The 25940-nt window shown below is 46.6% G+C and overlaps 1 protein-coding gene across 2 annotated transcripts in view; it reads left to right on the plus strand.

Moving 5' to 3' along the window:
* Dock1 (dedicator of cytokinesis 1) overlaps positions 1 to 25940 on the plus strand; it is a 436098-nt gene that overhangs the window by 26396 nt on the left and 383762 nt on the right. For both annotated transcript variants that reach the window (XM_070011394.1, XM_070011393.1), the window contains exons 2-4: positions 16188 to 16271; positions 22583 to 22623; positions 25121 to 25176. In XM_070011394.1, coding sequence (XP_069867495.1) covers positions 16188 to 16271; positions 22583 to 22623; positions 25121 to 25176 — 181 coding nt within the window. The remainder of the gene's footprint in view (positions 1 to 16187; positions 16272 to 22582; positions 22624 to 25120; positions 25177 to 25940) is intronic.

The raw sequence follows: 25940 nt of genomic DNA on the forward strand, positions 1-25940 counted from the left end.
TACCCTCTCTCTCCTGCTCTGGGCCTCCGAGTCTTTGTGTGCTCGCTTCCCGGGCTGGCTGCTTGAAGTCATGGAATGACCAATACCCAGTGTGCTTGCTGACGTACTGGGTGCAGAATGAGGTTCATGGTTATTTCCATGATGGTGGAGGCATTGGCAGTGGTGATGTGAGGGTAGTGGTTGTTGTGGTGTTGGTAGTATTGATGACGGTGAGGCTGTGGCAGTTGTGATGGTAGTAGTGGTAATGATGACAGCATTGTTATTGGTGGTAGAGCTGTGGCAGTGGTGTTGAAATTGTGCTAGAGCTACAGTGGAAATAATGTGGTGTTAGAATTACTGGCAATGGTAGGGCTGTGGTGATCTGTTGATGGTGGTAGTAGTGTTAATGTTGTAGTAGTATTGGTGTATGGTGATCGTGGTAGTAGGGTTGTTGATGGTAGAGCTGTGGTGGCAGTGGTTGTGGCTTTGGTAGCATTGTTATTAGTGTAGTTGTGATGATGGTGTTGGTAGTGTTGATGGTGAGCTGTGGTGGTGCTGTGGTAGTGGTGGTGTTTTGTTAGTAGTGTTATTGGTGGTAGAGTTGTGGTAGTGGTGGTGTTGGTTTTGGTAGTAGTGTTATTGACAGTAATGGTAGTGCTATAGTGGTGGTGTTGATTTTAGTAGTATTATTGGCTGTAGTGGCAGTGTTGAAGAAGTGGTGTTGGTTTGGTAATAGTGTTAATGGTATAATGGTAGTGTAGTGGTGGTGTTGATTTGGCACTAGTGTTACTGGTTATAGTGGTGGTGTTGGTTTGATGGTGTTATCAGTCGTAGAGTTGTGGTGGTGGCAGTGTTGTGGTTCAGCTGTGTTGGTGCTGTAGTAGTAGTGGTGGTGCTGATTTGGGTGATGGATCTGTGGTGGTGGTGGTGGTGGTAGCTGTGGTTTGGCGGTGTGTTATTGGCGGTCGTGCTGTGGTGGTGCTGAGCCTTAGCTGCTGGAGTCTCGGTGTGGGAGGCTGAGTGCCGGCTGAGCTCTGGGCTGGCTGTCTCCCCAGGGCGCGGCGTCGTGGAGGATGCTGGCCCTCTGGCTGCAGCCGAGGCTGCTGAGCACTGGCTGGAGCCATGGTTATTGTGGGAAGTGATTCCCGATGGAAACGAGACACTCATTTTCCCGCTCAGAACCTTTTTAAAAGCCCTGCACTCAGGGCTGTGGGTTCAGGTCGCAGTGAACACCCTGAATGCGTTCTCAGGGCTGCTTCTCTGCCTCCCCGTTCCCCTCCCTGCTTTTGTCCTGTTCAGCAGCAGCTCCAGACACAAGCAAATAGGGTTTTATGGCCTCATGCTAAGTATGTCTACCATGGTGCAAAAACAATTTTATTATGTGCTGCTGTATTTTTATAGTCAATTGAAATGACTATTAAAATATAACGCAGCTCTTGAGACTCCCAGTGGCTCTGCTAGGGTGACCCGGCCTTGCGCTGGGGACGCAGAGTGGGGCCGCGGGGCCGTGACCTGTGAGGGGCGAGAGTCCCACTCCGTTTTTCACTGTGAGGTTACCGCTTGCCCTCGTTTCTCGCTTCTTACTGTGATACAATATAGGTAACATTTCCCATTTGGACCATGCCTGCTTTTTGTGAGGCTCACAGTTGGGTGGAATTAAGCACACGCATATTGGGCCCCTGGCAGTGTATGTCCAGACCTATTTCATCTGCTGGAACAGCAGCTCTGTGCCCAGGAAACAGCTTTTTTGCTTCTTTGCTCAGCCGTTGGCAGCCACCATCCACTTCTGTGTCCGTGGCTTTGCCTCCTCCAGGGACCTCTCGTAAGGGAAATTTTTGTCTGGCTGATTTCATTTTGCCGAATGTCTTCAGCAGGGCAAGGAACATATTTTTTGCAAAGGATCATGTAGATTTTTATATCATTTGTAGGCGTTCAGAATTGTCAATACAAGCTGACGGCCCAGGACAGCTGGTGAGGGGCATCCGAGAAGCACCGCATCTGTGCTGTCCGGTATCAAGTGATTTAGGGCCACCGTGGTCCATCCATACGTCTGTCCATCCATACCTCAAGATTTCCTTCTTTTTTTTTTTTCTGGCTGAGTACTATTTCATCATAACTATGGATCCCATTTGCTCTGTTCTTGGAGAAGCGGACAGCTGGGTTTTTCCACTGTTTGCCTGTGGTGAATAAGCTGCTGATACGAGCATGGGCGAACAATCCTCTCCAAGACCTCGCTCCCAGCCTCTCGTGGTCTCTTCCCTGGACATGGGATGGCTGGCTCATGTGAAAATTCTCTACTATGTCTTTCCAGGAACTGTCAAGGTGTTCTTTTTCCACAGCAGCTGTCACATTTTACAATCCTGCCATCAATGCATAAACGGTTCCTAGTTTTCTGTTTTTTAATCAACTCTTAATATTATTATCATAAAATAATTGTGTTCTGAATGATCTTGACATTTATAATAACTTTCTTGGGAGAGTTGATACTGAGGCTTTGATTTCAGGGCTCGACAGGCAGGTAGTCTATTACTTGAGCCACCCCCTCCCCCCAGCCCTTAGTTCTTTGGTTATTTCTGAGATAGACATTTGTTTGTTTATTTATTTGGGCTAGGGCTGGTCTTGGGGCCTGGGAGCTGTCTCTGAGCTTTTTTTTTTTTTTTTTTTTGCTGAAGGAAAGAGCTCTACTACTTTGCCTGTATCTCTTCTTCCTTCTTTTTTTTTTTTTGGGAAATTAATTGGCGAATAGAATCTCCTGCCTAGGCTGATTTTGAACCAAGTTCCTCAGATCTCAGCCTTCTGAATAGCTAGGATTACAGGTGTGAACTACCAGTGCCCAGTGATAACTTTTTGTTTTTTGACTGGGCTGACTTGGTTTTCTCCTGCTGTCACAGGAATTACTGATGTATACCACCAGGCTTGGCTTTTTCTGTTGAGATATGGTCTTTGAACTTTTTTCTGGCCTTGAGATGTGATCCTTCAAATCTCAGCCTCCCAAGTAAGCTAAGATTACAGATGAGAGCTACTGGACCTGGCTGATTTCTAATGATTTTGGAATGAGGCTAACTTATGATGATTTTTTTTCCATTGATGCCTGAAAATTAAATAGCCAGTCCTCCTGGGAACAGCTTCTGCTGTGGGTTTGATGGGCTGTACTGTGGAGCCCCGGTGGAACATTTGGCCCAGGAATGGATTTATCAGACTGAAGAGGAAGACAGGCTCACTCTGTCTTGATGTAAAGGTGGTTCCTGGCAGGCCTGGGAAATGGGGCTGAGCGTCTTCTTTCCTTTTGATATTAAAAAAAAATTGTTATTGTGGTAGTGATGTACAGAGGGGTTACAGTCTCATAAGTCAGGTAATAAGGACATTTCTTTTTGGACAATGTCATGCCTTCCTTTGCCCTCTCTGTTTTCCCCTCCCATCCCCACCCACAAGTTGTATAATTCTAATTCTAATTCTTCTTCTTCTTCTTCTTCTTCTTCTTCTTCTTCTTCTTCTTCTTCTTCTTCTTCTTCTTCTTCTTCTTCCTCTTCCTCTTCCTCTTCCTCTTCCTCTTCTTTCTCCTCCTCCTCCTTCTGCTCCTGCTCCTCCTCCTCCTCTTCTTTTTCTTCCTCTTCCTCTTCCTCTTCTTTTTTGAGATAGGTTCTTCCTCTGTAATGCAGGCTAGCCTCCAACTCATGGTATTCTACCTCTGCCTCTCTTGTGCTGGGCTTATAGGCTTGTGCTACTGGTCTCATGTGGCAAGCTGCAGGCAAGGCCTGGAGTTATTTAATACCCCTCTCCGAAACAGTCCTTGTTCCTGGGAGACACTGCTGTGTAAGGCTAGGAGACTTTCTCTGCCCTTCAGTGCGGGCAGCTCATGGCAAACTCTCCTAATTGCGATGGCTGCCTCCTCCATGGTTTTTGGCATCACCCAGGGAAGGCAGATTTATCAAGTGATTAACTAAGGAAAGGTTTGTCTTGAGTCCTCTGGGAACTTGTGTGGCATGCTAGCAGGCTCTTGAAGGCATTGCCGGATCTGCTTGTGGGGAAGGCTGGTGCCCAGGCAGGGCCCTGTTTTGGTCTGAGCTCCATTGACCAGGCTGGACTGGCTCTCCCTGCCCTTGCCCCTCCCCCTCAAGTGTGGATGGTCCTGCCTGGGAACAGGAGGGCTGTGTCCGGGCTGCAGCTAGCAAGCATCCCGTTGGGCAGGTGCAGCTGAGTAGCTTCCTTCTCTGGTGAGGATTCAAGCAACTCTGAGAGCACCTAGAGGAGGGGTTCATGTACTCCTCTGACCTCTAGGCTCTGAGAGTGACCTTGAACTTTCCTTCAGTCCTGTACTGTAGGGTCATCTTCTTTCTGCTCCTCAGAAGTGACAGAACCTGGTGCAGGTTGAGTGAGCTGCAGGGGAGGGCACTGGGTGGGGCTGGGAGCTAAGTCTGGGTGGGGATGGCTGGGTGTCTGCAGTGTGGCCATTCACCTGCATCCCTCACTGGAGCAAAGTGGGTCCGTGAGTGCCTTGAACTGTGCCCCTGTGCACCTTTTCAACTCCAGCTGCTGTTTCTCCCTGGTGCACAGGCTCAGGAAGTTCTGGCCCCAGGAAATATCATACCATCTCCCTCTCACCCCCCAACCTCTCCCCACCCATCTCAGAGTGGGAAACCAAGCCTTGCCATGCCAAATGTGGACTGCTTGTCCAAATGTTCCACGTGGGGGATTCTTGTGCAGTGGGTGTTTGGATTCTGGTCCTGAGGGAGTGGTCAGTCAGCCGGCCCTGGCAGGACAGGCCCCAAAGCGGGGCAGAGCTCCCCGCACAGGTCGGCATGGAGGCACATCTGTCTTGCTGGGAGGGGTCACGTTGAGCCTGGAGCAGAGCCCTTGTGAGGTCTGATGTGGGAGGCAGTTCAGTTAGCACACAGGGAGGAGGACTGGGGCTTTGTAATGTGGTGGACCAGGGCGGCTGCGGGTCCCCCCGGCTCCCCCCCCACCCAGCCACTGCTGCCCATGGAGAACAGGGATACAGGGAGGGCTCCCTTCGGCAGTCAGAGCGGGGCTCCTTCCTTAACCTCCCACACCAGCCTGACTTCATTGTTTTCTCAAAGAGGGATTGACTGTTTTTTTAATCTTCAGTTTTATTTTTTATCAAAGCTAAAGTAATGTAGCACAAAGGAGGTGGAATTCCAACAAACTACAAAGAAATCAAATGTTTCCTTGGTGATAATGGAGTCTTGCCTGGTGGCTGGCTGACACAGCCTCTTCCTCTGGCGAGCAGCGAAGGAGCTCCTCCTGGGTGCTCTCAGGATGCTCAGCTGAGGGGGCTGCCCTGGGGGAGGGGCTCCTCTGGGGTGCCTTCAGGATGTGCAGCTTTTCATCCTGTGCAAGGATGAATTGCCACTGGGTGACAAATAATGTCACAGCCTTAATTGTAACAGCTGGAAGTACTGCTCATCAATAGGGGACCAGTAAACACATTAGTACAGCTAATACAATGGAATAGCATTCTATAGTTAAAAAGAACACACAAGTATAAATCTGAAAATAATCAAGCAAAAGAACCCAGATGTAAATGCATAATTCCACTTGTATGACAAAACTTGTCCTAATAATGAGACCAGTGCTGGGGAGGAGATTCCCCTTGTTGTCATGGAGATGAGAGGCTGGGGATGAGATCCTCATGTTGTCATGGAGATGAGGGACCAGTGCTGGGGAGGAGATCTCCTTGTCATGGAGATGAGGGACCAGTCCTGGGGAGGAGATCCCCTTGTTGTCATGGAGATGAGACAGTGCTGGGGAGGAGATCCCCTTGTTGTCATGGAGATGAGGGACCAATGCTGGGGAGGAGAGCCCCTTGTTGTCATGGAGATGAGGGACCAGTCCTGGGGAGGAGATCCCCTTGTTGTCATGGAGATGAGACAGTGCTGGGGAGGAGATCCCCTTGTTGTCATGGAGATGAGACACCAATGCTGGGGAGGAGATCCCCTTGTTGTCATGGAGATGAGGGACCAATGCTGGGGAGGAGATCCCCTTGTTGTCATGGAGATGAGGGACCAGTGCTGGGGAGGGGAAATCCCCTTGTTGTCATGGAGATAAGGGACCAGTCCTGGGGAGGAGATCCCCTTGTTGTCATGGAGATGAGGGACCAGTGCTGGGGAGGAGATCCCCTTGTTGTCATGGAGATGAGGGACCAGTGCTGGGGAGGAGATCCCCTTGTTGTCATGGAGATGAGGGACCAGTGCTGGGGAGGAGAGCCCCTTGTTGTCATGGAAATGAGGGACCAGTCCTGGGGAGGAGATCCCCTTGTTGTCATGGAGATGAGACAGTGCTGGGGAGGAGATCCCCTTGTTGTCATGGAGATGAGGGACCAGTGCTGGGGAGGAGATCCCCTTGTTGTCATGAAGCTGAGGGACCAGTGCTGAGGAGGAGATCCCCTTGTTGTCATGGAGATGAGGGACCAATGCTGGGGAGGAGATCCCCTTGTCGTCATGGAGATGAGGGACCAATGCTGGGGAGAAGATCCCCTTGTTTTCATGGAGATGAGGGACCAGTCCTGGGGAGAAGATCCCCTTGTTGTCATGGAGATGAAACAGTGCTGGGGAGGAGATCCCCTTGTTGTCATGGAGATGAGGGACCAGTGCTGTGGAGGAGATCCCCTTGTTGTCATGGAGATAAGACAGTGCAGGGGAGAAGATCCCTTTGTTGTCATGGAGATGAGGGACCAGTGCTGGGGAGGAGATCCCCTTGCTGTCATGGAGATGAGACAGTGCTGGGCAGGAGATCCTCTTGTTGTCATGGAGATGAGGGACCAGTGCTGAGGAGGAGATCCTCTTGTTGTCATGGAGATGAGGGACCAGTGCTGGGGAGGAGATCCCCTTGTTGTCATGGAGATGAGGGACCAGTGCTGGGGAGGAGATCCCCTTGCTGTCATGGAGATGAGACAGTGCTGGGGAGGAGATCCACTTGTCATGGAGATGAGGGACCAGTGCTGGGGAGGAGATCCCCTTGTTGTCATGGAGATAAGACAGTGCAGGGGAGAAGATCCCTTTGTTGTCATGGAGATGAGGGACCAGTGCTGGGGAGGAGATCCCTTTGTTGTCATGGAGATGAGGGACCAGTGCTGGGGAGGAGATCCCCTTTTGTCATGGAAATGAGACAGGGCTAGGGAGGAGATCTCCTAGAGGGGTCACAAGTGTGCTTTCTGAACCCATCTTATTTTTGTGTGCAGAAGATGTGTGCAGATGATGTGCACAAGAATTAGAATTATCCACAGCTTGTGAAGCTGATCTTCTAAGATTGTGTACTTTTTTGTCTCTTCATGGGTGACTGTGCTTGGGTTTGAAAATAGGGCCTCTAATCTTGCCTGGCTTTTCTCTTAAGGCTGGTGCTTTTTTTTTTTTTTTTTCCTTCCATCGATCGTGGGGCTTGAACTCTGGGCTTGGGCGCTGTCCCTGTGCTCTTCAGCTGAAGGCGAGCACTCTACTGCTTGAGCCACATCACCACTTCCAGTTTTCTAGCAGTTTATTGCAGATAAGAGTCTCACAGACTTTCCTGCTCGGGCTGGCTTTGAACTGTGATCCTCAGATCTCAGGCCTCCTGTGTAGCCACTGGCGCCCAGCTAAGGCTGGTGCTTTATCACTTGAGCCATATCTCTTTTAGATTGTTTGTGTGTGTGTGTGTGTGTGTGCGCACGCGCGCGTGTGCATGTGCAATCCTGGGGCTTGAACTCAGGACCTAGATGGTGTCTCTCCTTTTTTCCACAAGGCCAGCACTCTATCACTTGAACCACAGCTCCACTTGTGACTGTTTTGGTGTTTAATTCAAGGTAAGAGTCTGAAGGACTTTCCTACCTGTGCTTGCTTTAAACCATGACCCTCAGATCTAGAGCTCAACCTCTAGAGTAGCTCAGATTACAGGCATGAGCCACCAGTGCCTGGTTTGTCTTCTGGCTTTTTGCTGGTTTATTGGGGATATGAGTTTCATGGATTTGTTTGCATAGGCTAGCTTTGAATTATGATCCTCAGATCTCAGCTTCCTGAGTATTTAGGATTATAGACCTGAGCCACCAGTGGCTGGCTATTCATTGGATTTATCACCATTAATAAGCATGTAGGTGAATTGGCCTATGCACACATGGGTTAGTGTGATCATAGCATGCATGTTGTTTGCAGAATGTCCTTAGTGCTGTGGGGTACCATTTTCCTTCTTCCCCGAAGTGTTGCTTTTGTGTGTGTGTGTGTGTGTGTGTGTGTGTGTGTGTGTGTGTGGTGTGTGTGTGTGTGTGAATGCGCGCGCGTGCGTATGTGCATGTATCTATGTGTATGTACTGGGGACTGAACCCGGGGTCTTGAACTTGGTAGGCAGGCACTCTGATTTTAGGACCAGGCCCCTAGCCCTCATCAATGGTTGCTAATTCATGGGGTTTCTTAGGGCTTCAGAAAAAAAGTGCTAACCAGTGCCTTGGGCCACAGCAGGTCACTATGTTTTGGCATTTTGCCATGCTGATCATAGATGACACAGATGTCCTGATGAAGGGGAGTTTGGGCGTGTTGACAAGGTGAGCAATCATGTAGGATGTGGGCAGGTTTTTTCTTCTTCCTTTTTTTTCCTAAAGGCAGAATCACTTGAGGACCACAGTATTTGCATGGTCACAGGTCACAGGTGGGTTTGAGATTCCTTCTTCTTGGGGTGACACTGCTCAGCTCTTGCAGTGTCTGCCTACTGTCTGTCTTGGGCACAGTCATTGGTCCGTGTCACAGGCAGGGAGACGCCCGGCTGGGCTGCAGCATTTTCTTGAGAGACTTGTTTGATCTTTGGAGTCTTTCTTGGCAAAAGAGGCTGTGAGGGCCTGGGCCAGGGCCATCCTGAGAGCTCTTGTCCACCTGAGGGAAAGGAAGTGGATTCACTGCTTCCTGATGTGTATGTGGGGTGAGGGGGGAGCAGTCCTGAGGGCAAGCCTGTCTGCGAGACTTTTGGGCATTGCCTCTGTTGGCGGAGACCCAGGTCTGGTATTTAGCTTCCAATGTGAAAGAAAAGCAAAACAAAACAGCAGTGTTTTCTGGTGGATTAAGGATTCCAGTCATAGTTTTGCCACCTTGAATTTCTCCATTGGCTTATTAATAAACCCTATGTATCTGGGATCTGCCTCAGGAGGCAGGGATGGGAAGTGGTGAGGGTGCAGGCAGCTGGAGGGGAATCTGGAAGACTGACAGGCACTGCTCCTCGACCAGATGCAGGAGGAAGGAGGGCCCTCCCCGGCAAGTCACATGTCCTGAAACCTGCTCTAGGCTAGTCGGTCCTGCAGTGAGCTACCTGTAGCAGAGGAGGCCTGCCAGGAGGTATTTGATCAAGGTGGATGGCCCACATGGACAGGTGGAGTTGAGCCCTGGCCACGTGGCCAAGGCAGACAGCTCTTCGGTTATTTTGTGGTTCAGTCTGTGGGAATACCTCTGTTCACACTGTGACAGTGGATTCCTCCAGGTTGATCATTGGCTTTGTGTGTGAATTTGATTTGTACAGATATTTCTTTATATCATACTAAAAACCATTAGGAAAAGCAGAACTTGCCTTCTGGAATGTTCCTCTTTTCCTTTCTTTGTTGGTCCCCATTACTGTTAGATTTAACAATTGACATTGAAAAGGAAAGGACACAGAGTGCACCTATTCGGCAGAACAGACCATTGAGAGCTTTCTCCAAAGCTCAGAAGAGACTTGGGAGATGGAATGAAGTAGCCTTATCACCTACCATGTCAAATGCCTGTCTTGAAGTCTGGGTTGTCTCTTCCTCCTTTTCTTTTCCCCATGTCTTCATGGATATCTTCATGGAGACCCAACTGACCTGGATCACATGTGGTCCTGGCTGTAAGTGTTGGCACTGTGCCCATGACCTCGAACCTGTGTGGAGGTGGAAGGAGCTGCAGGCGGGGGACAGATTTCCCAGAGGAGTTCCTGGCCACTGCTGGTCCCAAGTGGGACCTTCACTGGCCCTGTGAGGGTGCTATACAGTTCTCATTGGCGGAGGAGTAAGTGCATATGATTTCCTTAGTGGCAATGACCTTTCTGGCTTGGAGAAAGATGACTGAAGAGATTAGATCTTCTTCCTATCTTGACTATGCATCTTTTTGTCGCTGAGCAAAATTTAGTGTAAAAGTACATCATTTCCAGGTCAGCCAAGTCTTTTCTTATTTGTGGATGGATTTGCAAAGACCTATCGGTGAGAGCCCAGCACTTTTCTCTCCTAGAACTGACTTTATGAAGCTGAAACTATAAAAAAGTAGAATCTTGCTTTTCCTACACTAGAAAAGCAATAAAGCCAGTGCTTATTCCCCCAGCATGCCCACTACAAACCCGTGTGTTTCAGCTCTGTGACCTTTTGGACCAGATGGAAATCAGATAGTTGCTCGCTGGTCTCGGATAAGATGTACAGTGATATTTTATTCTGAAGAAAGATATTAAAATGTCTTTGAATTGTGTCTGTCAGTTCAATTAGAATTTGAGAAAAGGCTCTTTTATATCTTTCTCTTTACAGTCTTATCGCCTCCATCCCTCCCACCTGTTTTCTTCCAAAGGCAGAAAGAAATATTGAATAACAAATGACCAGCCCTTTATCGGATCTTGCCCCTGCTCTGTTTCTTTAATTATTTAGATGAGTTCCTTGATTTGCTTATCCAAACCGTGCAAGGAGTAGGACCACAGGGGATTTTATTGGGAGAGAAACAATCTCTGAGTTGGGAAGAAGGAAAGATAGGAGGCTGAAGGAGGAATGGGGTGACTTTCAAAGTGGTTTCCTTTCTGGCAGAATCTGGGGTGGTATTACTGAATACAGGTATAGCGGTGCTTTGACCTTGAGTCTTCTTCAGTTTCTTCTTGAGTCTCTTTCCTGTTTGAACATGGAGAAGAGGCTGCTAGGTAAAATCCAGTGGTTTGTATGGAGGATGCAGAGTAATGGCAGAGGCCAGGTCTGCTTATTGGATTTCCTTATTACTTTTGTGGCCTTTTATTAGTTGCATCCTCTTTTTTTTTTTCCTTTTCAAATTTCAGTTAAAATATGCATTTGTGTAAAGGTACCATTCTGGTCATCTGAGAGTGTGCTGTTGTGTGCATGAATACAATTGCCACGACCATCTCTGACTCACCAGACACTAATTGCCCCTTCCCCTCCGTTCTGCTCTCTGTGAATTTTGCTTTCCATAAGAACCTTCTCAACGTGATATCGTACAGTGTTTTCTGTCACTGACCTGTTTCCCTTGGTATAATGTTCACATTGTAAAATGTGTCACACTTTCCTTCCTTGTTAGGCCAGGTGACACTCATTGTATGCTTCCCTCACGTTCTGCTTTATCCATTTGTCTATCGGTGGACAGTTGCTAGGCTTGTGTCCAGCGTCTGGCTCTGGTGACTCTGGTGACTCATGCAGCACCAGCCGGGGTGTGCGTGTATCTGCTTTCTCTTCTTCTGGGCTTATACCCAAGTGCAGAATTGCTGCATCCCATGGTAAATTGTCCTTCTCCACAGCAGCTGCGCCATTTTACCATCCTGCTGGCAGCATAAAAGATTGTGTTTTTTTTTTTTTTTTGGGTCCGATCATGGGACCTGAACTCTGGGCCTGGGCGCTGTCCCTCAGCTCTTCAGCTCAAGGCTAGCGCTCTACCACTTGAGCCACAGCGCCACTTCCGGCTTTTTTTTCTTTTCTCTTATGTGGTGCTGAGGAATCGAACCCAGGGCCTCATGCATGCAAGGCAAGCGCTCTACCACTGAGCCACCTTCCCAGCCCCAGGATTTTGGTTTCTTCATGGTCTCACCAAGACTTTTATGCATTGATTTTTTGGTATAGAAGTTGATGGTAATACTCCTGAGGGGTAGGAGTTGCTTTGTGCATTTATTGGCTACTTATGTATTTTCCTTAGAGAAGTAGATGTCTACTCAAAATAGTTTTTTTCCATTTTAAAATCTATTTTTGCTGGGTACTGGTGCCTCACATATGCAATCCTAGCTACTTCTTTAACCCTATTGACTCTTCCTGCTTTGGCTGGTTAATTGGCAATAGTCTCTCAGATTTGTCTGCCAGGGCTTGCTTTGAGCCTTGATTCTCAAATCTCAGCTTCCCGAGTAGGTAGGATCATAGGCATGATCTACCAGCACCCTATTTTTAGAAATCTTTTTGTTATTTTGGATAACAATTGCTTATCAGGTATATGCTGTATAATTATCTTCTACGTGGTGGGATGCTTTGTCACTCAGTGAATAGTATATTTAAGGAATGAATGTTTTAGATTTTTATGGAGTTTGGCTTAGATTTACCATTCGTTGCTTATATCTTTTGGTATTATATCTGTTAGGTTGTAAAAAAGACAGTCATGAGAGAGGATAGACAAAGAGATGGCTCAAAACCATCACACTGGTTTATTGGCAGGAAAGAAAACCAGCCACATCTAGAGGCTCACTCCTTGCTTACTGTCTGAGGTATTTATAGTGCGTCTGAAGGAAGGCTAGATTTGTCTGGAGGTGGTGGTCTGAACGTAATTAATGGTGGGACAAATGGTGGGGAAAAGGGCACAGCAGGAAGCAGGCAGGGAGCCAGGCAGGGGTATCTGCTCAAGGCCCGAATTGCCAGTAAAGTTTTTGTCTGGTCTCCATCAATCACATGAGTTCATCTGGTCAGGGACAGAGGGGAAGGCCGGAATGTTGTTAATCAAGGCACTGGTTAGGGGCCTTAAGATAAGGACAGGTCCCATTTGGGCCTCACAGTCTCCACAGAATTGTTGCCATGTTTTCTTCTCAGACTTGTACAGTTTTTACTTTTGCGTTTAATTCTTTCCCCTGTTGAGGATGTATTTTTGTGAATGATGTGAGGTCCAGTGGTTTCCAGCACCATCCTCCAGAGAGTCTAACTTCTCCACACTGACTGGTCTTAGACCTTGTTCAAGCCATTTGACCTTTTATGTGGGGCTTTGTTTCTGGGCTCAGTTCCGTGACTCTGGTCTATGTGTGTCTGTATCTCTTTGCTATTACCGTAGTTTATCTCTGCAGCTTTGTGGTGAGTGTTGAAGTCAGGAAGTGTAAGACCTTTAACTTTGATCTTTTTCATTGCTGTTTTGCTTCTTTCTAGGACCTTGTGATGGATTTCCCCATTTCTTTGTAAAATATTGAGATTTTGGTGGGAATTGCATTGAATCTATAGATTGCTTTGGATGGCGATGACATTTGGATGATATTAAGTCTTCTGCCCTGAGAATGTGAATGTCTTTCCATGTGTACTCGTCTTGATTTACTTCTGCAGTGCCATGTTCTTTTCATTGTCTAATCCTTGCTTTCTTAGTTAACTTTATTCCTGATAAATTTCATTGTTTAAAAAATTTACCCGTAAAAGCATATTAGAGACCCCTTTTGTACAATTACAAAAGATAAATATAGGAAAATAGATAAAATTAATCCCCCCCCCCAACATATTAGAGACTTTACTTTGAAAGGCACCAATAGAGCCAGACTTTTTTTTTTTTGGTAGGTCATGGGGCTTGAACTCTGGGCCTGAGCGCTGTCCTTCAGCTCTTAGTGCTCTACCACTTGAGCTACAGTGCCACTTCCGGTTTTCTGGTGATTTATTGGAGATAAGAGTTTCACAAACTTTCCTGCCCAGGCTAGCTTTGAACTGAGATCCTTATATCTCAGCCTCTTGAGTAGGTAGGATTACAGGCATGAGTCAATGGTGCCCGGCTAGAACCAGACCTTTAGACTCTTTCTCCTTCTCTCCCCCTCTTTCTACTCCCTTTCTTTCCTTCCTTCCTGTCCTTCCATTCTGTATTAGAGACCTACTGTGTGCCAGGCGTTATAGAACCATGGAAGAAATAAGACAGGAGTTTTGTTCTGGACGAGCTCAGAATCCAGGGGAGTTGATGCAGTGAGGGAGTGGTTGCTTGTGAGGGAGTAGTTGCTCTGATTTGGGGTGACCTTGCTCTGGAGACATCTCCATAGCTCACCCTGTCCGCCAGTATGATTTGGGGCAAATACATGCCAAGGGTGTGGCTTCCACTTTTCTTTAGAACATGGAGTTTAGGAAACCCAACCTCCTATTCTAAGTGGGCGCTGCCAGTGCTGTCTGATGCTTTTGTCCTTCCCTTTGTGGTTATTCTCACTGGACTTGGTTGTGCTGGCAGCAGAGCCACTCACAATAGTACAGTGGACTTCATTTTCTGGCTTCACCAAGCCCTGGGGTTGGAGGCCTGGCCTCTTCCATGGGTCAAGTTCAAAGGCAGTGTCAAATGCTCTGATTCTTCCTACTCAGTATTTCCTGAATGGCTCAGTGTTTTCCAGGATTAGAGTTAATTTTGCCCCCTTGGGCTCTTACCTGGCTGGCTCCCATCCCCTCTGCAGACCCTGTCCAAGCACTGAGTGTCGGAGCAGCAAGCCGCTGGCATAGACCAGGCAAACACGGTGAAGTTCAAGGTCAGGCCCCATGGACACATCCTAGCTTCAGCTCAGACAGGCCCTGGCCCTCTTCCTGTGGAGTGTGGTCCATCTCCATGAGAGACCTTCCCAACTGCAGATGAGACAGAGGGAAGGAGGTTGCAGAGGGAGCAACCCACGTTCACGAGTCAACTTTCTGAAAGAAATTCCATTTTAAGTTGCTACTTGACATCTGGAAGTCACGTTTCAAGAGTGTGTGAGCCCATGTGCTGAGAAAACTTATACGTGTGTGTGTGTGTGTGTGTGTGTGTGTGTGTGTGTGTGTGTGCCCCCATTCATTCATACATTTGGAGGTTTTGCACATGATGGTGCTTATCTCCTTATAAGATACCGGAAGCACATTCCAGAGAGTTGATGTGTGTCTCCTGTGGAGTACGCTAAATATCCATCTCACAGTCTCTCAGGATGGGTGATGGAGAATTCATTGGGATTTGGAGATATGTTTTACAATAAATGGTGCATCTTTCTAAATACAATGATTTGTGTTGGAGGGATTTCTCTGTGTGTGTGTGTGTGTGTGTGTGTGTGTGTGTGTGTGTGTGTGTGTGTGTGTGTGTGTGTGTGTGTGTGTGCATGTGCGCACGCACGCAAGCCCTCAGGGCTGCGTTTTTGGGTCTGAGATAATTTACTATATCCTTGACATAAGTAACTTTTTTTTTTCTCAAGATGCTTGAGAACAACTGTGGTTATATTTATTGATGTAATTCTTAGGTGCTTAGCTAAGAGCAATGTGGCATTTTTGCAAATTGGTAATAGCTGTATACCAGGATAAACATTTGACGTTTTTAGACATTTTCTGAATATTATTGTCAACATTAAAGACACCTATCCATTTATCATCTATCTTATCTATGTCTATCTATATCATCTATCTTATCTATGTCTATCTATATCATCTATCTTATCTATGTCTATCTGTATCTATCAATCTTCTATCTTATTTATCTTTAGCTATCACCATTCTCTCTCTCTCTCTCTCTTCCCCTCTCTTCTTCCACCCCCTCTCTTCTGTCTGTCTTTGTGGTGCTGGGGATTGAATCTAGGACTTTGAGCCTGTGAGACCAAGCTTTGCCACTGAGACATTCCTCAACCGCTAGAGATTTCCTTTTAATGTTGACATTTTGTCTACTGTGATTGTAACATTTCCCACCAGTGTTCATTATGTGATTATTGTATCAGCTTAGTTTCAAAGTATTTATTCCACGGGCAAAATCACTCAGAGAATTTAGAGTTCTCTTAATGGAAATAGAAGAGGGTATAGGAAGTGACCAGTAAGATGTTGTTAACAATGGCTGCGATTTTCTTCCTGATGGAAATGTTCATTTATATGGGATGGCATAAAGGATGATGTGTGGATCCTGGTGTAACAGAGACTGGGGTGGATTGGGACTGGGTGTGTGGTGGGCTCAGGATTTCTGTTGGGAGTGGGGATTTGGAAGTAATTAAGGGCGATGGTTGCTATATGTTGTGAGTATAATTAATGCCATTGCATTATACACTTAAAATGGTTCAAGTAACACATTTCACAACTTCTATATGTTTTGCTGCAATAAACAAATATCAGGGCTGCCTGGGACTCTGAGTGGTTTTTAATTTCTCTGATGTAATGGCTCGTTCCTGTGTCTGGAAGGAGGCGCCGCCGCCGCCACGCTATGACGTACAGGCAACAGCCTGGTATGTCTGAGCAGTGAAGACAAGTGATGCAACTTACCCCAGCCCTGCCAACTCCTATTAGCATATTTCTTAATCGTTTTTGTTTTTTCTTTTCTTGACAGCTTTCTATAACTATGATGCCAGGGGAGCAGACGAACTTTCCTTGCAGATAGGGGACACGGTGCACATCCTTGAGACCTATGAAGGTACGTGCGTCTCGATGATTCCTCTACTATTTTGGGAGGTTGAGCTACTCTTTCTGTACCTGCTGGGCAAAGTGTATCCAGCTACACATGTACACACACACACATGCATGCACATACACACACACACGTGCATGCATATACACAGCACACACATGCACACACATACACACAGACTATGTCTGTTATCATCAGCCTTTTCCAGATTTGCTCATTTCAGGTATTTTTTCTTTTTTGTTACTTAAACATTTATTAAAATCAAGTTTTTACTAAAGGTTTCTCATTTTGAACCTCCAAAATAACTCTTCCACTCTCTTCTCATGTTACAAGTGTATGTGAAGCTTGATGGCTAATAATTGAGCACTTGATTACAGGGTTGAAGATACTTCGATTTTGAGTTCATTGATGTGAAGTGTTGATGTGAATTGTGAGATTTCTTCTTATTGCTGTCACTTTGATTTGTTAACAGTAGTTCTCAAGGGAGACAAGAATGTCATTTTTCGTTTGTTCCCTTTCCTTTTTCCTATAGTCTGTGACCCCCATTTTCTTTGGGTTGAATAGATTGTCACAGTGACCTGGATGCAGCCTAATGAATCAGTTGTTAAGCTACTCAGTAAATGCACTGCTGATCACAGAGGCTTTCTAGTGTTCTGCAGTTCACTTTCATGTTTTATTTTTTGCAATGAGCGGACCATTTCTCATTTTGTTCTGAGGTTATTAGCACATACGAGGGATGCGGTGATGGGCTTAATTCATGTTTTTTTTTGTTTTTGTTTTTTTTTTGGGTCTGGTCGTGGGGCCTGAACTCTGGGCCTGGGCGCTGTCCCTCAGCTCTTCAGCTCAAGGCTAGCGCTCTACCACTTGAACCACAGCACCACTTCTGGCTTTTTTCTTCTTGTTTATGTGGTGCTGAGGAATCGAACCCAGGGCCTCATGCATGCAAGGCAAGCGCTCTACCACTGAGTCACCTTCCCAGCCATTTTTTTTTTTAAGCACTGCTACGATCTGGAAGTTTTGTTCAGATGGTGTTTTCTGTGCTTAGCTTCATTTTCTGTTTGAAGGGCCGATTCCCAGATAGCGTATGAATAAAAAGAACTGATTAAGATGGATAATTTAAATAACCAATTTGCTTTTAGACCACATTTTAGCTAAAACATTCTAAGTGGCCCAGGAAATTTTAGATATCCCATAATAATCAACAAATTGAATTTCCAGAGAGGCCTGTGAAGTCTGTTTACACAGAGATGAGCCAGGCTCAGCTTCTTCAGGCCGGGCAAGCCAGGGCTAGATGCACAGACTGAGGAGAATACCCTTGGGTTTGGCCCTTATTTTATCCACTGGATGTAGTCTGACGTAGAGATCTAGTCCATTTGCACCTTTACCCTGAAAAACTCCTGTCTGGAAAAAAGAATCGACCTTGTGGCATTGTGAAACAGAGCTAGTCCTTAGCTGTGTGGGGCACCTTCTGCTCATTTTCTATTTTGACAGTTGACAGTTGGATTTCTTATCTATTCTCTATACATATTGCCAGTGGCAAGGATACAGAGAAATTAAGGAGAGATGAAGGGTCAGCCCTCCCATCTCAGAACTCTTCTCATCAGAGGGCAATGCTCTGCTATCTGTCAGTTAAGCTTGAAATCCCTCCTCCTGACCACTGCTAGTGATGTCATTCCTGTCTAGGTAATGGTTTCCTGTGGTGCCTGTTTTTGTGGGGTGCCCTGTCTTGTCCTCTGTTTTATGACAAGGAATTGGCTTCTTTGTCTTTAACAGTGCCACCTTTGGGCACATCTACAAGTCTTGTTAGACACTTCAAAATAATCTGATGGTGGCATTTGACATTTAGTAGACTGACATCCTGATCAGAGGTTTTCACTGGGGTCTTCAGTGAACATTGTTTGTAGGCGGGACAGTTTTTCTAGATTCTGATTAAGACATTTTGGTCTTTGTGAAGACTCTGCAGTATGAAATGAATTTCCCTTCCTTGACAGCTGATTTGTTTGGACTTCACCAAGATTCTATTCAGAGAAAGAGATTTAGGGAACTCATTTCACCGTTGGGAAACTTGGTGACTTTTATCATCATCCGCTAAAGACAACAGTGCACTTCTGATTGCTTTCTGTGTCTTCCTCACCTTCTGCTGATGGTTTTTAGAGTTTGGCTTGTACCCTCCTTCCTCTCCCCTCTCCTCTGTTTCCTCTAAGAAATTTATTTCTGTTTATCTACCTTGATTTTCCATCTCTGTATGCACAGGTGTGATCTACACCCGAATGAGGGCTTCAGCTCATGGGTTTTTCACTCAAGTCTGATGCTCTAACCACTTGAGCAATAGCTCCACTCCCAGCGTTTTGCTGGTTAATTGGACATAAGAGTCTCATAGACTTTCTTGTCCTGGCTAGCTTTGAACCTACATTCTCAGATCACAGCCTGTTGAATACTTGGATTCTAGGTGTGTGCCACTGGCCACTGTGTTCTGGTATAACTTATTTTGTCTCTGTGCTCCTTTCAGACTGTCAACAATTTGCTGCAGAGGATGTAGATTCCAAATGGTGACTGTTAGAACTCCCACCTCTGAGGCTTTCTTACTCTTTACATTTATTTTGTAAATCAGTCTATTAGATAAGGTTCAGAGAACACACTTCCTTCAAGTTGTAGTGAATTGCTCTTTCTTGAGCTCATGAAGGCTTAGAGCATACATTAGAGAAAGCTTCCAGTTTATGGTGGAGGTAGGCAGCCTTTCGAGGGGCCATCCCATTTAGGTTCCTTCCTTCAGACGCTCCCACTGTCCAGACCAGAGGCATGAGGCCAACTTCCAGGTGCTTATTAAGTGCTCTGTTTGCACCATGGCGATGCCAGGCTTTCTGCCCTCTCATTTGCATAAGGATCCCCCAGGGCTTGGTGGCTGTGCCTCAGGGCAGATGAAAGTTACCCTTCATCTGTGAACCTACAGTATTCCAGCCTGGTGACGTTACATTGTGAAAAGGAATATTAATAATAATAGATTTTCTTTCAAAATATCCTGCCATCTTCTTGTGCTGGACAGAGCCTCCCTGACTTTAGGGCCCACATCTCGCCCTCCTCCAGCTTCCTGGGGAGGGGCGGTTTGCTGAAGCAGGTGGCTTACCTAGTGGAAGTCTTTAGCCTGGGTGAAGTCAGCCAGCCTGAAATTCCACTAGCTCTGAGAGTCTCTGCCCCCGTCGTGGCCCCTCTTGATGCCCATACTTCATTGTGCATTCTTTGTCAGCAGCGTGGCTTGTGGTGTGACTTCTGTTTGTCTGGGGTGCCCTCCAGGTCAGGAACTGGTGGAGGGCAGGCGTTGCTCCAATCTCTGTGTATTTCTGGGCCACAGAGGTGAAGGAACCACGCATGCACAGTACCTGGGGAAGGCAACTGTAGTTTACATTTTGCTTAGAAAGCTTATTACAAAAGAAACCATCATCTATTAATGAGAATCACCAAGAGCCTCCCACGCTTTTATCCCCATACCTCGCCCACTTCGAAAGCAAAATGAAACTCAGTGCTCTGTTGCTCTGTTTGGATTGCACTTTCATTTACCTGTGTTCTTGCCCTGTTTGGGGTGTATATGTTTTTAATATAGATAAATATGGTCATAGCTCTTTTAATCTTTTTTTTACTGTTATTTGTTATTGTTGTACAAGTGGGTTTCATTTGCCATGTCTGTATTTGCTCACAGTGTGGATATGTCATGATGAGATTCCCTCTCCATTGCTCTCCTTCCTCCCCTTCATCTCCTCCCTCCTCTTTAAGACAATTTCACTAGGTTTTAGTGTTCTGTTTTCATATATGTGTACAACATGCTTTGACAGTTCTCCTTTCACCCTCTCTATTCACCCTCCCTCTTCCCACTAGTGTCTCTCCATCCCCAGCACCCCTCCCCTGTTAGAAAATCTTTGCCAGTTATTCATCTGACAGGGGATTAATAACCAGAGTATATAGACAGATCAAGAAACTAAACAGCCAAAGAATCAACAACCCAATCAATACATGGGCAAGTGAATAGAGCAGAGAGTTCTCGAAAGAAGTGCAGCAAATGCATTCGCTGAAGTATGGTATTTTCAGGGTAGAATTCAAATGGTGTGAGTCCTTAGAAAAACGAACTCACAGTCCAACAAAATGAATACCAGGGAACTGGCACTTGAAAACTGTGTGGGGGAGGTGAAGCAGGGGGCTGGAGGAATGAAGAGAGGCAGGGCAGAGAATGCAGTCATAATATTCCACACATGTCCTAGGAAACTAGGAAACTGGAGGCGGAGGGGTTGGGTTACGAGAATGATGAAAGGGGCAACATTGGCCAAGGTGCATTGTGCTTCTAAACTGATTTGCTGAATGGTAGCTGCTCTGTGCAACTGCCCAAAGATGCTAAAAAAGGAGAAATACAAATGGCCAACAAACACAGCTCCTGTGTGCTGCTTCCCAATCCAGGCTCCACGTGAGGATGTGCTTCCTGTGCGTGTCTCACATTTGCACACCACTCTCTTCATGTCCCTTGTTTGTGCACCACCCTCTCAATCAGGAAGGCTTAGACTATCTCCACTTCTTCCACCTGGACGGTGTTGCTGTGTGTCCTTTCTCTCCTGCTGTCTCTGGGCTGCACTCCCAGGAGTGGTTGCTGGTCTTGGGTGTGAGGTTCACACTTTGGGGGTGTAGGTCCTGCTGTGATCTTACCAGCAGCTGTAGGCCATATTCCCCTCAGGACCCGGGCTGCTGTCTCCTGCAACCTCCCCTTCAACCTCTCTTAATAATCATGCAATGGTGCTGTTTTTACAATCTCATTTCTCTGTTTTTTTTCGTTAAGTTTGAGCATCTCTAAGTTCATGCATTGTAAGCTTTTTGGTTTCTTCAAAACATTGTTTAGAGAGTTTGCTCCTTTATTTTGCTTGGTGGCCGACTTTTTCTTGTCTCTGTGACATTTCCTTATATTCCAGGACATTAATCCTTTGTCATTCTCAGAGAAGAAAGGACATGTTAATCCTGCAAATGCAGGAAGGACGCAGTGACAGGATAAAGGACAGTCCTTTGAATTGACTAAATGAAGCTTTAGAATAATAACTGCTTAGGTTTACCATCCCTGTTCCCTTCTTGCTGCTGTGAGCAGTATGGAGAGCTGGCTAGCACATCTGAAACCTCTGAGTGGGACCAAGTGGCGGTCAGATAGTCCTGCAGATGTGTGCCTGACCTCTGGTGTTCGTGCCTGCGCTCACCCCCTCCTCAATCTGTTCGGTCCTTTTGTCCAGAAGGAAGTTGGTTGCTGGGTACCCGTTGCTCATACCTGTCATCCCAGCTACTCAGGAGGTTGGGATCTGAGGACTGTACTTTGAAGCCAGCTTGGGCAAGAAAGTCCTTGAGACTCTTATTTCCAATTAACCAGCAAAGTGCTGGGAGTGGAGCTGTGGCTTAAGTGGTTAGAGCATCAGCCTTGAGTGAAAAACCCATGAGCTGAAGCCCTCATACGGGTGTGTGTATACACCTGTGCACACAGGGAGGGAAAATCAAAGTAGACAAACAGAAATAAATTCTCTGGGGGCAGAGCTGGGATTTACTTCTGAGCTTTTCATTTGCTTCTTGGCAGTGTGGTGCCTGGGGCGACTTCGGGTCAGAATGTTGAGGTCCGTGCGACTTCATGCCAGGGCGGGACAAATTTTTGCACTCAGCCCTAAAGGAGGCCCAAGGCTCAGGGGCGGGACTTCCACTCAGCACTTGCTGTGAACAGTTCTTCCTTCTTCATTCCACTCTCTGCCTTGTATTTTTCCTCTCAGCTCACAGAGGGAACAGGAAGTTGACTCCAGGCTGGCCCTGGAGTGGGGAGGGGAGCCGGAGTGCTTACCCCTGGTGCTTCCTATGGAGGGTTGAATCTGCCCCAGAAGTGCTCATTGAGATCAGGGCTGCTTGGGGCAAAGCCCCACTGCCCTGAGGAGGGAGGAAGTGTGTTCTCAATTGCTGTTCTGTTTGGGCGCTGTTCTTGATCTGATGTTGGCTTGTGCACTTGAAGAGACCTTGATCCAAGTAAGGCTGAGGGAGAGGCAGGGAAATGCACACACAGAGTCTCACTGGGACTCAGGTTAAAAGGACAAGCTCTCCTCTCGGAACTAAACTCTCAGGTTGCGGCCTGTAGACCAAGGGAGGCAGGTAGTGATGAAGGCCCGCATGTGGAGGTGGCATGTCTTCCTAGTGGTGGCACCTTTTAGGCTGTAGGGTTGTTGACTTCTTGGTCCTTCGATGGTTCTTACAGCACAGAGGTATTGTTGGTCCCCACTGTGTCTCCTTCAACTAACTCTTTCACCTTTGTGTTTGTTCAGGGTGGTACCGAGGCTACACCTTAAGGAAAAAGTCGAAGAAGGTAAGTCTTTTCCATTAAACACGATGCGTGTCCCTTCATAAATCAAACTGTGAGAGGAAATCAATTCCATTGCATTGGTGTCTTAAGAGTTTTACTTATATATCTCTTGCTTGAATTAAAGTATATATACATATATACACATATGTGGGTTGAAATGTGAATGACCTTGAAGTGCTTCCTCTGAACAATAACTGTTCATAAAACTGCAGCTTCATTCTGAGAATGAATTGCAGGGTTGTGTGGTATGGTGTTGGCCTTTGGTCCTCAATGGCAGTGTCCTTGTCCCAAAGAATCCTAAATCCTATTCAGACAGTGTGTATGTAAGAGAGAGTGAGCCTCGTCTAAGGACTTCAGACAAACAAACCACGGTGGACGCTTTCCAACCTGATACATGGTCCTTGATAAATTAACAAATTTGCAAAGCTCATTTGTGCTTACTTCCTTCTTGCTATGACAGTTTTCACACTTCTCAAGTTTAGTTGCAAAAAAACAAATTGCTTTTCCAGGGCAGTTTGTATCCGTGGTCCTTTCCATTTGCATTTAAGGCATGTAATTACATCTCTCATCATTGTGGCGGACATGCCCATCCACAATTCAACGTTCTTAGCTTTGCAGAAATACCTAATTATTGCTCTTCCTCTTTCATCCTGTAATTGCGAAGCCAGGTCCATTCTAAGCTGTGGTTAGGCTCTCTCCATTAACTTCCACACTGTACTCTCTGATTTTACTTGATAGATGGTTCACTTTACTTCTTAAAGTTGGCCTGTCATTGTCTCCATATTGGGTTGACTTCTTCATTATGTCCCCAGCTTGTAATAAGGCTCTATAACTCCAGTGCCAAGGCCTTGGGGCGCTCCCCTGTCCAGAGGTCTGAGCCACGCTGTGTGACCTGGTTGGAAACCCCAGGGTCCAGGCTGGGGCCCAGGGCACTGCCATGTTGATGTTTTAGAGGGAAAGTCACCTTATGAGCGGTGGTCAGTCAGACCTGCAGATTAGGAGAAGGACTCCCTCCTGGACCTGCTGAGCTTAGACAGGGCTGTGTGTCTCTCTGCTCCTCCAGTGGTCCCCACGCTGCTTCTGTGGAGGGGAGAGGAAAGTTCTCCTAAGGAAAGTTGTCTTCGCATTTGGTTCCCTGGGTACAATCAGTCAGGGCTCTATTTCTGCAACAGAAAGCCCGAGTTTCTTCTGGAAGGGCAGAGTTGGGGACTTTAGTAAGAAGAAGATGAGAAAAAAGTATGTGCTCAGGCTCCTCCCTTCCAAGCTCTGCCAATCCAAGACGAGCCATGGCTTCAGGGGCAGCACAGGCCCCAGTGAGCTGTTGATCTGCGGGTGCCTAGGCCTTGCGTCTAGGATCACCCCTGCAGGTAAAGAGGTCAAGGCCCTGGTCTGTCGTTTTGTGAAGGGCTCCCAGGCAGTAATGGGGAAGGGACAAAGCCTGCCCTGAGAATCCAACTTTCTCAGTTCTACATACATATTTACCCGGGTGTAATTCTGGGCTGATCTGTAATGCCCTCCCTGAATTCACTCTGGTCAGACCTCCAGGTGTGTCCAACCTAGTCTCGCCACTCAGCGTCTTCTACCCTGAGTGGGCTTGCTGAGATTGGGTGGGTGGATCTCTGCTCTGGGGCCTGGCAGGGCTGGGATAGCTTGTTTCCAAACATACCCCCTGGCATGGTGGAAAGATGCTCTGTACCTACTTGCAGGCTGTCCTGGGATCTGGGGATGTCTGGGACGCTCAGTATGTGAATGGAGCAACTCTGCTGGATCCCTGGGATCATCCCGTGGTCACTCAGCTTTTGTCTTCCTCCCATTGGCTCTTCCTTGCTGTCACTCAGCTTTTGTCTTCCTCCCATTGGATCTTCCTTGCTGTCACTTAGCCTTTGACTTTCTTTCTGTGGACTGCAGCCCCACCCCCAGCCGCCTCTGAGCCCCACAGCCTCCCACGACAGGCAGTCTGATTTGAATCTCCTGTGCAGCTTCTTTGGGCACAGCTATGTTGGTTGAGTGTGCATCGTGTTTGGGAGATGTAGAGCACCGAATGACTGTAAGCAGACTGGGCAATCTGTGAAGGAGGTTTATGGGCCCTCTGTGGAGATTTGAGAGGAAGTCCCAAGTGTGCAATGGTCATTTGCACAGGCAGTGGCCAATGCTTTGCACTAATTGGCAAGGGCAGGATGTCAGACATCACCACAGTTGGTTCTTGACATCAGGTGTGGAGCTGAGAGTCAACCTAGGGAGAAGATGAGTTTTCTATAGCCGAGTGGAATTAATCCTTGGCATACATACCATCTCTGTTTTCTTTTACGACATCTGCACACTTTTTGAGATACAAACTGATGGACTTGTTTATTTTATATTGTGTTTTCTTTGCTTTGTTGTACAGTAAGCTTAGCATAAGAATTGATGAAAATCCCGCCACTCCTAACCCTCACCATTGTCTGATTTGCAGTCAGGGTTTATATTAATAATAAAAATTCTCTCTTTTTGTTTCCTCAAGGGCATATTTCCTGCTTCTTATATTCATCTTAAAGAAGCAATAGTTGAAGGAAAAGGGTGAGTTCATTCTTGATGTAGAAATGAAGAACTGGAATGATTGCGCTTGGTGTGGCTGCCGTATATGTGGTCAAGTAACTGGGAAATAAGGTGCAGGGTGGAGCTGGCATGCTGTCCAGGATGTTTGGTAAGGAAAGGGGAGATTGAGTCAAGAGTTGGAGTAGGTGAGCACCATAACTCACTGAACCTGAGGTTGGTTTTGGGGAACGTTGGCCCTGGGGCTCTGTCCCATTGGCCAGGGACTTGTAATCATCCCACCTCTGCGTCCACTTTTCTAGAAGTCTTGGCATTCCATGATACAAATGGAGGTTTGGGGGACTCTACTGTTGTTAAGTAGAGGTCTGGTAGAATTTACATCTCAGGTAATTGTGATGTATGTTTCCTGGAGGTCATCAGACTGATGCAGAAGATCATTAAAAGGATGCTTGTAGACCAGGAAGCCTGTTACGCTGGAACAGCAAATGAATAGCCAGGTGTGAACTTGGAAGAAGGAGCATTAGAATGTTTTTCTTTTTGGTCTCTGCTCCATCTTCACACTCAGTTAAATATGTAAATTATAAAATTACTAATCATATGATTACTGCATAATGACATCTTTTTGGCTGATTACAAAATTGCCTTTCCAAGCACTGTACTTTTAACATATAAAAAGGACTGGAGTTCCACGATGCATAATGAAGATGAAGAAAGCAATTGAGAGGCGGGAGCGGTGAGGCCCTGCCCGGTGGTGGTTTTATTTTCAGACAGATAAAATGTTTTGTGTG

Source organism: Dipodomys merriami, unplaced genomic scaffold, assembly GCF_024711535.1.
Source record: "Dipodomys merriami isolate MVZ:Mamm:240054 unplaced genomic scaffold, mDipMer1.0.p SCAF_82, whole genome shotgun sequence".
NCBI lineage: Eukaryota > Metazoa > Chordata > Mammalia > Rodentia > Heteromyidae > Dipodomys > Dipodomys merriami.